Source organism: Chlorocebus sabaeus, chromosome 8, assembly GCF_047675955.1.
Source record: "Chlorocebus sabaeus isolate Y175 chromosome 8, mChlSab1.0.hap1, whole genome shotgun sequence".
Lineage (NCBI taxonomy): Eukaryota > Metazoa > Chordata > Mammalia > Primates > Cercopithecidae > Chlorocebus > Chlorocebus sabaeus.
This window is the reverse complement of record NC_132911.1, coordinates 24,066,358-24,082,188: the sequence shown is the minus strand read 5'-3', so window position 1 is coordinate 24,082,188 and position 15,831 is coordinate 24,066,358. Positions and strand designations below refer to the sequence as shown.

The 15,831-nt window shown below is 37.4% G+C and overlaps 1 protein-coding gene across 1 annotated transcript in view; it reads right to left on the bottom strand.

Moving 5' to 3' along the window:
* Positions 1-832: 832 nt before the first annotated feature.
* Positions 833-15,831, bottom strand: part of ADAM7 (ADAM metallopeptidase domain 7) — a 65,790-nt gene continuing 50,791 nt past the window's right edge. The window contains exons 17-22 of the mRNA XM_007961949.3: positions 12,061-12,141; positions 11,154-11,232; positions 10,533-10,638; positions 9,817-9,916; positions 8,125-8,180; positions 833-950 (exon numbers count right to left, since the gene is read on the bottom strand). Of these exons, the coding sequence (XP_007960140.3) occupies positions 833-950; positions 8,125-8,180; positions 9,817-9,916; positions 10,533-10,638; positions 11,154-11,232; positions 12,061-12,141 (540 nt within the window). The remainder of the gene's footprint in view (positions 951-8,124; positions 8,181-9,816; positions 9,917-10,532; positions 10,639-11,153; positions 11,233-12,060; positions 12,142-15,831) is intronic.

Sequence of the window (15,831 nt, the reverse complement as noted above, 5' to 3'; positions counted from 1 at the left end):
TCTCATACCATGCTTTCCTATATACCTTATGATGTAACTACACTAACCTGTGATCAGACCCACCAAACTCAGGTATGCTTAGATTCGCTACTTCTCCCTGGAATGCTAATTCTCTGCTTGGCAAACCTTTGTACCTTTGTTAAGACCTTGATTAAAAGTTACCTCTCTGAAGACTTCTCCATTCCAGCAAGCATTACAAGGTTTCTCTTCATTCCCCTGGGCATTTTCACCTACTGCCTTCCTCTTTGGTGTCATGTATCACATTTATTTATTTTTCTAACTTTTTTCCAGAATTTAATTTTTCATGTATATGTGGCAATGCATTTTATTTTTAATCTTTTAATTTTTGTGGGTACATAATAGGTATATATATATGCAGAGGATACATAAGATATTTTCATACAGACATCACATAATTTATGACCATCCATTTAGAAGCCTGTTTTGCTTGCTCACGAAGCTTAGTTTTCTTAGGGCAGGGCTGTGTACACCTGCATATCTTCATGTCCCTAGAATAATACCTCTAACACAGCCAGTATGCGATGGTATATGTCGAACAAAGAAGTTAATGGATAAGTAAACAGAACCTACATGGTATCAGTTCATATTTGCTGTTTATTTTTATAAGTATTTTTCCTCTGAAATCTGTAAGCGTGCTTGATTGCTGCCTCTGCTTTTTTGTTGTTATTGTTTCTATTTAGAGGAGTCTAAGAGGGATCCTAGTGAAGAGGGTAATAACTTTGCCTGTTTTGTGATGCGGGAGGTGACGTCATGTGGTTCTGCCATTTTAACATTGTTCCGTCTGAGCCTGAGTGTTCTTTCTCTTGAAGATTCAAGTGAACCAGGTCAGGAGAATGACATCAGACTGTGCTTGTGCCTGATAATTCATTTCTGAAGGTGCAATATTAAGTGTCGCAGTGTCCAGCTGGTGATATTTTCGGCATAGAAACCTGTTAGACATGGCAGCATTAACGAGATGGAATGAATTGATTTATTTCTCTTCTGAATTGCTTGGCAGTGCCTCAAGATTGAGGCATCAGATTTGCACAATGTGCTACTTAAGAGATTATTTCTTCCTTCCTTCAGCCAGACAGAAGACTACAGTAGGCAATGATAGCTTAAACTTGGGAAATGTCCTTCTTCAGAGACAGCGTCAGGGACATTTCAGAGAAGATCAGATTACTCTCCAGCTGCTTTCACTGGTGGACCTGAGGAGGCACGTCCCTGAACCAGGTCTTTATGGGAGAGGGTAGAACAACCTAGAAGCTCAGGAGGTCACTCCAACTATTATTTTCCCATCTGTGGCTTATTGACATACACTTTGATATCAAGGTACTGATGCTGATAACGTGAGAGAAATGAATAGATTAATTATGAGAGGAGTATTTTAAATGCTAAAGGCTTTGTCTAAAATAATTCACATTTTTCCATCCAGTGGTTCCTCTCTTTGAATCCTGTTAGAATGACAGTAGATCTTTTCATTCTTTCCCCGCTTTAGGCATGACTTTGAAGAACCTGAAGATGTGAAAATGAAATGGATACTGTGTTCCTTTTGGCTATGATTGGTGAGGGTCCACTAAGTGATCTCTGCTACCAGCCACTTTCAACATCAAAGCTACCATTTTTTTTTCTTTTTTTCTTTTTTTTTTTTTTTTTTTTTGAGACAGAGTCTGGCTCTTTCGCCAGGCTGGAGTGCAGTGGTGCAGTCTCGGCTCACTGCAACCTCCACCTCCTGGGTTCAAGGGATTCCCCTGCCTCAGTCTCCCTAGTAGCTGGGACTACAGGTGCATGCCACCACACCCGGATAATTTTTTGTGTTTTAGTAGAGATGGGATTTCACTATGTTGGCCAGGATGGTCTCAATCCTAAGCTACTTTTAGCAGGATTGAACTCTGAGGTCATCCAGTGGCCATTTGTGATGCTGTTGCCACTCTTAAAACTGGAGTGACTTACCATTTTTGGTGGTCTGAGGCCTGTGATTCCTGTTTTGCCATTTCTTGGCTGTGTGTTTGAGGACCTCTTATCCCTAGCCTCCTCATTTGTAAAAGAATCCTTTCCATGGACCTTGTGCATTTCATGGAAATGTAATAGCATCTTGCAGGTGCCTGGGGTCTGCAAGATGCTTTGTAGGGGCTCTACCTTTCCCTGTGTGTTCCAAGTGACCCTCATCTGGTGCATTCTTCACTTGATTAAAGCAAGGAAGGAAGCTTTAGCAGAGGGCTCTATCTCTTGATTGGCCCCTGCCATCCCCTGGCCCACTGTCTTCCCTGTTGTGCACAGTGATGGCAGAGACAACAACACACAGCTTGCCCAAACACACTAAGCTGAATTAAAGCACCACCTAGGTAGAGGTTTATTCTATTAAGCAAGGATCATCCAGAAATTGAGTCACTATAACACAAGGGAAAGATTCAAGGATCACAAAGTCCCTGCTAGGAAGTGACCAATGAGAGCTGCAAAGGGCATTTAAGTTTTGGTCCATCCCCAGATACAGTTCTTCCTCGGACAACAGCATCTCAGCTATGCTCTGGCTGAATTGGGAGGTGACAGCTGCCTAGCTTTGCTCTTCCTACCTGATATGTTAACTCACGCACCATTGTTACTGTGGTTGGGAAGTATGGTGGACCGTAGATGGAAGAAGAGAATGGAAGTGAGATATTTACACAGTTCTGAATTTTGGGGGTGAGGGCTGTGCATTTTCCCTGTCAATGTTGTATTTGTATCAGCAGCATAATAATGATTAAAAGCATACTCTTTGGAGTTAGACTTCCTGGCTTAGAATTGTGAACATACTACTTAATCGGCTATCTCTTTTGGCACATTATTTGACTTTTTTGATATCAATTTTCTAAGCTTTAAAGTGAAAATAGTAGTAGTATTTAACTCATTGTTTCAAGTTAACAGAAATAATACATATGAAGTGCTTAGAATAATGTCTGACAAATAGTGTCCACTCACAAAATGCTATGTTTGTTTTAGCTGCTGTAGTAGCATATCTCTGATATCCTTGAGCAAGAGACTTTGACTTTTGAATTTATTTATCTAAGATCCTCTAAGACAGCTCTGATGTAATTTCCTCCCAGCTAGCATTCCTGCAATCCCAAAGACCCCCCTTTTCCATTTTTTTGTCCTTGGAGACTTCTAAGGTTTAAAGTTATGTGTATCTTCTTTCCTTAGCAATCAATACCCATTACATATGTCTCACAATTATAACTTTTCCTGGAAACAGATGTTAATGGATTCTGTCCAACCCAAAAGACCCTCACTTCCCTATACATCAGCTCTTGAGTTTCCTAAAAGCCTGACCTTCAGTTAGAAAGTGATCAGGAAGCTTCTCAAAAAGCCTAGGAATCTAATCAATATTTCTCACTCAATGGTGATGATTAGTAGAGGACATCAACAGTGCACCACAATGTCAGATAAGTAACAGGATGCAGGCTGCTGACATTCACCATCCATTATACATCCCCCAGGAGGTGGGAGTGCTTCAGGTTTCCATGGCAGCAGTCAGCCAAGTTAATTTGATGGCCTTCAAACAAAATGAACAGATAATACATAATTAAACAACAACAAAAAAAACTAGACACGCACTCGTAGTAGTTTTCAGGAGCCTGGGTTTTCTTTGTGTCTATCCAAATGCCAATGTCAAGAAAATTGGACTTCATGACTAAGAGTAAAGAAGATTTATCCATTCAGTCTAAAATCTCCATTCAAAGCTTTCTAGCTGAGAGCTCAATTCCCCTTTTGTTTAGGGATATGGTCCCTGTTTGTCTGTTTCCATCCACAGCTCTGCCAGAGACAAAAGCAGTGTTTGAAACAATTCACCCAGATTTCCATCTGTAATCATCAAGAATGGAATTCATCAAATTCCTTAAGATATTTACTGAAAGTCATGATTTTGAGGGCCTAGTCCTCTCTGGAAAAGGGACAGCAGCAGAATTTTTCGAGCAGTTTTCCAGCTAACAAGAATTTCGTTAGCTATGTGGCCACCTAGTGGCTCTTCCATGAATGTCACTGATGGATTGTCAGGTACACAGACAATCGTCCACTAATAAAGAAGTTAATATCTTTCTTGGAATATGACTTCCTAATTTTAGCACATGCGATGTGAGTTTCTGAATTCTAGAATCATCCGGCAGGACAGACGCTTTAAGAAAAAGGCAGAATAGCTATGGGGAGATGTTTGATATTTGGGAATGATTGCTGGTATATTGGGAATGCTGATGACAGGTCATCCGTCGGCGAAGGTTTTGTTTTGTGTCGTCATTGGTGTATTCCTGGCAGAGCTGATGTAAATATGCGCATGAAGATTCCTTGGTACAGCAGCATTTTGGTAATATCATATAGCAAGTATGGATTCCGATTTATTGTTTTGAGTGTTTTAAAAAGTGGCTGAACTGGACTTAAACTGCACAACCGATTTCCCCCATCCTCTCCCTTAACTCCCTTCCTGAAGTGTACAGCCACGGACATCTCTGCTCAGGTTTTAATTCTCATGTTTATATTTTATCTTGTTTTCCTATGGGTTGCCCTAGTGTCGGCATGTTATAGTGGTCAGTAATTTGGACAGAGGTTTTGCTTAAACCCCAGGGACCTGTAAAACTTCAGCCCTCAGGCCACTGATCTCTGTGTGGGTTGGGAGTGTAATCGAAGCCCATCAGCTTTTAGTCCTCTCTTGGATTTTACTCTCCGTGGTGCTTTCTCAGGTACCCACTCCCATGCATGTCACAGGAGTGAGTGGAGAGCTTGGCAACCCTTCCATGCTTCTCTCAGTCTCAGAATGCCCTCACAGCTGCGACCCTAATTCCATCCATGGCTGGTCCACTCCTCACCTCAGCTGCACCTCCAGTCCCAGGACAGCCAAGTCACATCTTTGTCCTATTTGTTTTCCATAAGTTTTAGTATTTTTGCTTATAAATCATTTGGATTTCTCCTTCCCAACCCAAATCCAGTCCATGGAAGACCATTAAAAAGGTAAATATACAATTAGAAAAATGGTGTTGAAAAGGGCAGTATGTATTATGGGCTCTAAAGGGCAAGATCATTTGCTTCCAGATAAATCTGTGTCTGTTCAGAGCAGAGGGGACATGACCCAACTGCAAGGACAACCCCATACCCTAAAACACACCATCTTCAAATACAACAAACTCAAGTCGAGTTTGGGCAAGTGCCAGCTATGTCCATGTATGGGGTGGAGACTCCCAATGTCCATTCCCGGAAATCATGGCCAGTAACTGGCTCCACAGCCATGGCAGAACTGGGCTGACAAGGGGTCAACAAGTAACGAGGAGCTGTGATGTTTGATTCTGCTCTGTAGACATTGGAAGGAGAGGCTTCCTAACAGCATTTAAAAGGAATAGAAAGTCCTAAGGCCTGGGGTCTACATATGGACAAAACTTGGAGAACGTGACCTAAAATTGAAAAGGGGCTTAACTGTCAGAGGCTTCTGAGGTTGTTGAAAGGAAAGGGAAGCAAATTAGAAATCTAAAGAGATCTGAACAGGAAGCAATGGGTTGGGAGAATGGAGGGAGTACAAGAGATGTTTATTATTGGAGAGAGAAGAACTTTGAAAAATAAATCACCAGAAAGTAGCAATTAGTTAAATATGGGGCCCAAGACAGAAGTAATAGAGGGAGGATTTTGTCTGAAAGAAATATGGAGACAATACAAAAATATTGAATCAGAAAGGTGATCCTTTTATAAAGGAAATACGACATCATCAAAATGTGCTTTGTTCATCCACATATGCAGCGTTCAGGAGAATAGGAAGATGTGGCTGTTCCGTAATTTTGGACATCAGAGGCTTATTGTTTGCTTTAATGAGGAAAACATATATCAGATGTGGAGTTTCTGGGTTTTTTTCCCCCTCAAATTTACATAAAACATTTAAATTAGTTTCCTTGGCTTTAAGTACACATTTGTCAACACCTTTCTTAAAGTGGCAGCTTTGATTAGAACAACAGACCCGAAGGAAAGCTCCTGTGGTATCCAGTGCTGAGTCACTGCCGTGCTATGCTGCAGGCAGGCTCCGCTCCAGGAGAAAGACAAGTCAGCAGAGCAACAAAAATGTCAACAAGGACAACAGTCTTTCTTCCTTCCGTTGTAGCCTTTATTTATTTCATCGAGTCAGAACATTTTTATTTAGCACTTGAAAACTTTATTTCGGTAAATGGAAAAAAAAAATATTGCATGTAGCTTTAACAGTTCACAAGAAGAAAATAGAGGACACAAAATAACACCTTGAGAGGCATCTGTGTAAGCAGCAGCTGAAATCATTCCCAGGGTAACCCCCCATCCCTTAACAAATGGACAGGGAGGGGGTGGGCACAGAAATGGCACATTGTCAAGTAGCACATGATAAAGACCTTAGAAACCGTTCATAGGAGTTTTGAGTATGTCCTCACTTGGAGTACCTTTTCTGAAATTCTTGTAACCGTCTGATTTCTCTGTCAGCTTCTTAAGGAATTCTAGAGAGGTAAACCTAGGAATTTAGAATTGCCAGGAGCATTACGTGTTTTCCTTTCCTTCCACCGTTATTTTAAGGACTATCCTGCAGTTCTGTCCACTATTCTTCTGCCTCTTTCACTTTCAATTACCTAGTAGAATCCATGCCACTCGGCCCTGCCTTCTTTGGCATTTCTGCAAGAATTTCATTTAAACCAGAGTTAGTGCTAATGATTCCAAGTTTTAAAAAGTACTTTTACATTTCCAAAGAAGTAACTTTTTATATGCAATGTTTTCTTCCTAGACTGTAAGTTATCATCCTCAAAGTTTAGACTCTTAAAAGAAACTAGAGTAACATTTTGTAGGAAAATACTATGGCAAGAGTACGAATTTTTATATTGCAGTAAAGAGCATTTGAAAGACCACGAGAAATTTTTTTCTGCAGCGTATGTTTATGATAGAGGGTGTGAATTCTACCGGTAAATATTAACAGGAAGAAGTTGCTTCTCTTAAACATTTTCTGTCTGGATAGAGGACACTTGAAAAACTACCAAAAATTTGAGTAGCAGATATCTAGGTAAGGTTGTAAAGATCTTGCATCCAGGCTTGCACAGCCATTTTGGATATCCAACGTCAAGCTCTAAATAGAAACAGATGGTTAGAGATAAGTTGTTTACTATGAAATCTGTGAACCATGTATTTCCATTACTCATTTATATCTACTAATTAGAATAACCTTTCTGGATTCCGTAGTCTTACATTTATTCATGCTTTTATAGATCTCCCTAGCCATTGCTAATTATGCAGTTATAAAATAAATAGGCCTATTATGAAAGAAAGAAAATACTTTTGTTTTCCATTATGGGATGCCAAACAGTTTGCTGGCACTAAGGAGTGTCTTCACTCTCTACTCTCTGGGGGACAGGTTTGTCATTGTGGAGTGGAAGGATCATTAGAAAGTACCCTGCTTTTCAGTGGAGGGGGGCGGTAGGTCTGTATTAAGCAAGATTCCTCATAAGAATGCTCTGTGGAAGAACCTTCATACTAATCCAGTGCCTACTGCACTGTGAAAACTCAGCAAAAATAAAGGAGGAAGAAATGAAAACAAACTCAAAATGTACTCAAGCCATGCTCATTTTCTTTCCCTTTGACATAAATCACAATTTTTGAATAAATTTTCTAATATAAACACACTAAGTCAAATGTGAAGTCAGCCCTCCCATTTATTGATTCGATAAGTAAAAAATTTAGAAAAGCAATCATGAAGGAAACTGTTTCTTTTCTGTGATTTCCAGCATTACTAAAGCCCTTTAACATACTTGAAAAAAACCTGTGAGTATGTATACTCTGACTAACAAAAGTCTGAAAGAATAGTGCTGCTTTCATTATTCCTAACCTGTATCGAGACTCTGGCAATGTTGAATTCTAGATTGCTCCGTTGGTCCGGTTTGAAAGTTTTGGATTAAAACATCCTTAGCAGAATTATATATTAGAAATTTAAGCATATCAGCAAAAAAAAAAAAAAAAAAAAAAAAAAAAAAAAAAAAAATTCTAGCCTTCTTAATCTGTTGATAAGTACAGAGGATGTCCCCAGTGAATCAATGAGTAGGTAAAGAACACATAACTATGCCAGCATTTGAAAAATGAAAACGGGAGGTACTATCTGTCAGGGTAACCTACCACTTGGCACTTTGATTGGGATCTGCGATTCCTCTTGAATCTTTACTTGCAGGTTTCTGTAATAAATAAATTATGTTGTATTAGGAGCTGCACCAGATGTTACACACATGCGCATCCACACACGGACATGCATGTACACGCACACATGTGAGCACGTACACACAGACCACCTCTGCTTGCTTCTTGAAAAATCCAAGACTGTGTAAATTGCTTAAGACAGTTTGTAAATTCCTATGGGACTGGGGGAGAGGAGGGTAGGTAGTGCTGGTTAAGCAAAGCTGTATCAGAAACCATTATTGGTTGTAAAACTTGCGAATCTTCCCTAGAATGTATTAGGTAAGAGATTTGCAAGCACTTTTTAAGTATTAGCACTTTCATTCTGATAACATCTCTATTGGAATCTCAGTAAAATTGATTTTAAACATGGACTGCATGGGTTCAAGGAAGAATTCATTCATGCAACTCCCCCGGCTGTCTGCCACTTTCTGTAATCCTTTTGTGTGATCGAGGATCGTGTGCAACCACAGATTATAAACTAATCAACTAATCACAGCGTTTTAGTCGTCCATAAAGAAAGCTTAACGAGAATGGCTGCTTTTAAAAATACAGAGTTGAAAATCTGTGTGCATTCAGCACCCAGTTCTGAGTAAGAAGTGCTCTACTGAGAATGTATTTCATAATATTTTCTAATTATCAACTTAATATTTATAGTATCTTCACTGATGTTGCCTTTCTGATTCTTGATGTTAATAATACGTACTAACTAGTTAGACTGGCTAGAGGATATAAAATTTATTAATCTTCTCAAAATACATTTTCTCTGTTATTTTTCTGTTTTCTATTTCATTAGTGACCAATCAGATATTTACTTTTTCTTTTCCTCTGCATATATTGGGTTTCATTTTCTTTACTTTTCTAGTTTCTTAAAGTAAAAGCTGAGGTCATTGATCTTTTACTTTTCTTCTTTTCAAACATAAGCAGATAAGCGGTATAAATTTTCCTTTACTGATTTTACTACACCCACATGTTTTGGTACGTGGTATTTAATTTTCATCCATGTTAAAATACTTTCTAATTTCCCTTTTGATTATTCTTTTGAAATTTGAGTTCCTTAGAATTTGTTATCTAATTTTCAACTGAGAATTTTTCTAATTAGTAATATCTTTCCATTACTTATTTCTATTGTAATTTCATTCTGAGAATATATTTTGTGTGGCTACAATTCTTTTCTTTCTTGTTTCTTTTTTCTTTATATTTTTAGTAGAGATGGGGTTTCACCATGTTGGCCAGGCTCGTCTCAAATTCAGGTGATCTGCCCATCTCGACCTTCAAAAGTTTTGGGATTACAGGCGTGAGCCACTGTGCCCAGCTCAATTCTTTCAAGTTTGTTAAGACTTGCTTTATGGCCCGTACTGTGGTTTATGCTTGTAAATTTTTACAATAGTGCACAAATTAATATTTTATTCAACTAATATATTCTGCTCTGGTATAGTATCTTGGTTATCATTCCATATTTGTTTTGAATCCTGTCCTCTTTTCTTTCCCTACATGTAGATTCAAAGCTTCATGTGTGTGTGGAACCATGTTAAATTGCTCCTCTGCACCTCCCACGTCACTTAGCTCAGCATTTTAAACATACACAGCTACTTAAAAAAATCAATTAACTAACTGTTGCAAATGGAAGTTTCTTACATTTAGGAAATGAATTTCTGGCAGGATTGGCTCAGTCCTCATCTGCTGCTCATCACCAAAGTATCCTTTATTCTCCACTCCCAGGGTTTCTATAGGTGGGCTGTCAAGAAGGAAATTGAACACCTAATTTATTAGATATAGGGCTATTCATGTTATTTATTTCTTCATGAGTAAGCTTTAGCAATTTTTATATTTCAAAAGTTTCCATTTCGTTACAATGTTAGATATATGAAATAATGCTTTTTATGTTGCCTAATTATCAACTTAATACTATACAATCTTCAGTGATGTCACCTTTCTGATTCTTGTATACATATGTACATACATATACATGCACATTCTTGATGTGGGAAGAATCAGAAACTATGGGATAAACGAACTATGGTATACACTTATGGCTAAAATTACATCATCTACAAGATTTTTTAAAATATTGATGCTCAAGTTATACCCAATGACAATTAAATCACAATGTCTTCAACCCACATCGGTATTTTTTGAAAGATCCATTGGTGATTTCAACGTGCACAAAGTTTGGGAATCATTGATATTAGCATCTGGATAGGAGCAAGTACATAAAAGCTTGAGTTACTACTATTCTTACCCCATCTTCAGTAAGAAGCTTATACTTCCCCCCATCGAATATCCTCTATAACTACAAAGCTTATATATTCTCAGTAACAATTCTCTTCAACACATAGAAAATGCGTATGTACCTCTGAACTTGCTTCAACTTGATACATTTTTGGTAACGAATTAATAGTATGAGAACTCCGATACCGACAATAACCAGGACAAGCACAACAATCAAGATGGCAACATCTGCAACATGTAAAAACACGGACTTCAGCCAGGGTATCAGTTGTAAAACAGTGGAATATTAACATTTAATGAAGCTGTTACAATGCTCCTTATTCCTTTCTATAGGACTTTGATTCTCCTTTCAATTATTTTTATGTAAAGTAAAAAGCCCAAACATTATACAAATTACCATTTGTATTTGCAACTGACACTCCACCCAGTATTCCATTATATTTAAGGGAACTACAATCATCAGGAAGAGATTTGGCTGTCAGTTATTAACTACAGAAAAGCCCTTGTGTGTTGAGGGTTTGTGGAAGACCTAAGAAAATCTAACTGAGCTAGAAGAGACTACACTCGCTATAAAAGGGAATTGCAGTAAAATCAATTTGGGTATTCATGCAAAATAATATGGAGACCATACAAATCCATATCAAAACGCAACAAATAAGTAGCAGACTTGAAAAATAAGAAAAACAACTTTTTTCATTGGGTAGGCTTTTGATATATGAAAGATTTTGTTTTAGGATGCTCACTGGTAACATTTAAGGTTTCTTCCCAGGCTACAGGTGCCTGTCCTTCCTCACAGTGGCACTGGAGTCCATGGTCATCCATCTGGAAGAGCAGTCAACGATATTTTCTCAAATGACTGATACAAGTTGTGTTCTGCAACTCACTTACTTTAGTACTACCTGTACATCAAACATACATGCACACAAGCACAAGCACGAACTTTTTATTAGTTAATTAAACTGCCTAAGAAAATCAATGATGCATAAAAATAAGTAAACAAAATACAAGAAGCAGCCATCTTTGAAAATGGCCTTTGAATAAGAGAATGATACTGACAAATTGAAAGGCAGATGAACAAGACAGCATGATTTATCTTTCTAGATAAATACATGATATGTATGATAAATATGGTAACCTGATATATATATGTGCGTGTGTGATATGTGTGTGTGTGTATTACTATATAAGTGTTACCGATTAACCCAGCATATGAGTGATATTAGGCATAAACTGTTAGTAATTGCTGGTATTAGTGTTTCTTAAGTGAAAAAATATACAATGTTTGCCGATTTTCTCAAAAGCTTAACTTGACATTGGTGTAATTTAACTATAAGACATATTGTAATAGATTCAACTTTAAACATCGGATTTCAACTTTATACATACATTAATCACTGAATTTCTAGATAACCAGTACCATAATGAAAGCTTTACTTGTAACACTGGCTATATCTGTGTATAATAATATGTGGTTTAGCTCCTTGGATCAATTTTGTTGATAACACATGAAAAAATGAATCCCAAATATATATTTGACTTAGAAAACAGCAAACATACATATATACATACATATACATGCACATACAGGCTGAGGAATAAAGTAAATATATGGCTGATAAAACATTAATTTTAAAAGCAGTCATATCTTACAGGATTTTCATGGCACTGAGAAGGGCAATTGGTTGAGTTATAGACCTTTTCCATGTTTAGACATTCACCATTGTTGCACACCTAGAAATGAAGTAATCAAGCATGAATTAAAATGACTTAATGTGAAATTGTAATTTCATGTAATGCATGTGAAGCACACAATTTTGCATGTTATTTACATATGAAATTTTTCAATTTATATGATTTAATTATAAGTTAGGTAATTTTTCCTATTGTAAAATTCCACATGTAGTGTCTTCTGTGGATAGAGAAATCCTCTATAAATGTTTGAGGAGTGTACTATACATGCAAACAAATATTTTAAACTCATTAAAATGTTTATGTTCTGAGTAATTATTTCAACATTAGTCTGTCAGATTCTACAACTGTAACTGCAACAGTTTCTTTTGTTTCAGTGAAGTTTTTCTTTTGATTTGGTTTAACAATGTATGTTTATTATACCACAGTTGATGGTTGGGCATTTTATTAATATCAATTCATCTTATTTGTGTTTAATATTTTTGCTTTAAATTTTCCTTTCTCTTGGTAAATTTGATCACCAAAATACTATTGGTTTTGTTATTTTTGGTCTTTGCCTGGTTCATCCTTACTCATTTACTTAATTTTTAACTGTTATTTTTAATTTTATTTATAGTTAAACATTTATTGCCGCCAATTCAAAGATTATATTTACATTTTCTATAGGGAGAACTTAATATATCCATATTATATTTACATTTTCTGTAAGGAGAACGTAATGCATCCATATTTATTGGAATAAGTGATATATATACACTCTTACTCCTTTCATTTTAATTACTTGATTTCCAACATTAGACATTGTAGCTTACCTTTTACTATAATTATCACTTTTATTCAGCTATTGTTTTCTCTAATTTGAAAGCTATATATGCTAATTTCTAAAGGTTGATTTGGTTAACATTAATATATTTGAATCTAAATAATTCTATCATTTTCAGAAAAAAATCACCATTAATTCCTCCTTCTGTAAGATAAGAAATTTATCATGTTTTTGCTTCTTTCCTCTTTCTCTCAGTTCAAGTTTTTGATTGAGTAAATCAGATTCTACATTGTCAAAATTATTTATTATTCCTGAGATTTTTTACATCGCTGTAATATATTATAATTAATAACCAGAATTTACTCAAAAGTCTTATAGATTTTGTTGCTTGCAATCATTTCTTTAATATCCTATCTCCTTATTTTATCTTCTAAATTTAAATTTATTTCTCTGTTGGCTGGAATACATTCTGAACTATTTGTCTTTTCAAAAAACAGGTGGAGTCTATATTACTATGTATTTTATTAGTTATAATATGTGTGAGAGTGTCATTCTATTGCTTTTCTGTCTGAATAATAACTTGGCTGTAAATATAGTTTTAGGGTCTCAACAATTATGTTCCCCAAAACTCTGTAGATGTTGCTCCATTGTCTTCTGGATACTTGTTGCAGACAAGTATTATGGTAACCTGATATTTCTTTCTGTAGCAAATTAATGACCTTTTCTCTTTTGTGCTTATGGCATGTATTCTTTATTTTTGACATTCAAGGCATGAGGGTAAGTAAAAGCACTCATCTCTTGCTATAAATTTTTCCTGGTACTAAGTGAATTTTTTCATACATTCTTCAGATCAGGGACACATTGTGATTATTTCATTAATTATGTTTTCACCTCTCTTCTGTTTTATTAAATTTAGAATTCATATTAAATCTGTGATGAATTTTTTAGAAATCTATTTCCTGCTTTTATTTATTTTCTTTGATTTTTAAAATTCCTTTATCTTATTGTGTTAAGAAGTTTAGCATCTAAATTATTGATTTTTTTTTGTAATATCCATTCAGTGGTTTACTGCCCATATTACATATAAACCAGTAATCATATTTTGTACTTTGAAGGCAATGCTCTTTGATCTCAAATTATACCCGTTTTAATATAGATTTAATATATTTTAAAATTTCATTCAAAAACTTTTTCTTGATAAAGGAGGAAATTTTTGAACATTGTATTAGTTCGTTTTCATGCTGCTGATAAACACATATGTGAGACTGGGCAATTTACAAAAGAAAGAGGTTTAATTGAACTTACAGTTCCACGTGGCTGGGGAAGTCTCATAATCTTGGTGAAAAGCAAGGAGGAGCAAGTCACGTCTTACATGGATGGCAGTAGGCAAAGACAGAACTTGTGCAGGAAAACTCAACCTTATAATAACCATTGGATCTCACGAGACTTACTATCAGGAGAACAGCATGGGAAAGACCTGCTCTCATGATTCACTTACCTGCCAGTGGGTCCCTCCCACAAAGTGTGGGAATTCAAGATGAGATTTGGGTGGAGACACAGTCAAACCACATCATTCCATCCCTGGCTGCTCCCAAATCTCATGTCCTCACATTTTAAAACCAATCATGCCTTCCCAACAGTCCCCCAGAGACTTAACTCATTTCAGCATTAACTCAAAAGTCCACAGTTCAAAGTCTCATTCAGTACAAGGCAAGTCCCTTCCACCTATAAGCCTGTAAAATCAAAAGCAAGTTACTTACTTCCTGGATACAATGGGGGTACAGGCATTGGATAAATACAGCCATTCCAAATGGGAGAAATTGGCCAAAACAAAAGGGCTAATAGGCCCCATGCAAGTCTGAATCCAGCAGGGCAGTCAAATCTTAAAGTTCCAAAATGATCCCCTTTGATTCCATGTCTCACATCCAGGTCACACTGATGCAAGAGGTGGGTTCCCAGAATCTTGAGTAGCTCTGCCTCTGTGGTTTTACACGGTACAGCCTCCCTCCTGGCTGCTTCCATGGGCTGACGTTGAGTGTTTGCAGCTTTTCCAGGTGCAAACTGTGGGTGGATCTACAATTCTGGGTTCTGGAGGACAGAGGCCCTTTTCTTACAGCTCCACTAGGCAGTGCCCCAGCAAGGACTGTGTTGGGGGGATCTGACCCTACATTTCCCATCCACACTGTCCTAGCAGAGATTCTCCATGAGGGCCCCACTCCTGCAGCAAACTTTTGCCTGGGCAGCTAGGCATTTCCACACATCTTCTGAAATCTAGGTCAAGGTTCCCAAACCTCAATTCTTGACTTCTGTGCACCTGCAGACTCAACACCACGTGGATGCTGCCAAGGCCTGGGGCTTCCACCCTCTGAAGCAACAGCCCAAGCTGTACCATGGTGCCTTTTAGTCACGGCTGGAGTGGCTGGGACGCAGGTCACCAAGTCCCTAGACTGCACACAGCACACAGCACACAGCACAGGGACCCTGAGCCTGGCGCATGAAACCGTTTTCTCCTAGGCCTCTGGGTCTGTGATAGGAGGGGCTGCCATGAAGATCTCTGACATGCTCTGGAGACATTTTCCCTGTTGTCTTTGGGAATAACATTTGGCTCCTCGTTACTTATGCAGATTTCTGCAGCTAGCTTCAATTTCTCCTCAGAAAATGTTGTTTTTTTTTTGTTTTTTTTTTTTTTCTATCACATTGTCAGGCTGCAAATTTTCAGAACTTTTATGCTCTACTTCCCTTATAAAACTGAATGCCTTTAACAGCACCCAAGTCACATCTTGAATGCTTTGCTGCTTAGAAATTCCTTCCACCAGATACCCTAAATCATCTCTCTTCAGTTCACAGTTCCACAAATCTCTAGAGCCGGGGCAAAATGCTACCAGTCTGTTTGCTAAAACATAACAAGAGTCATCTTTGCTCCAGTCCTACCTTATGTTCACCTTTACTTGAAATGGCAATTGAGATTG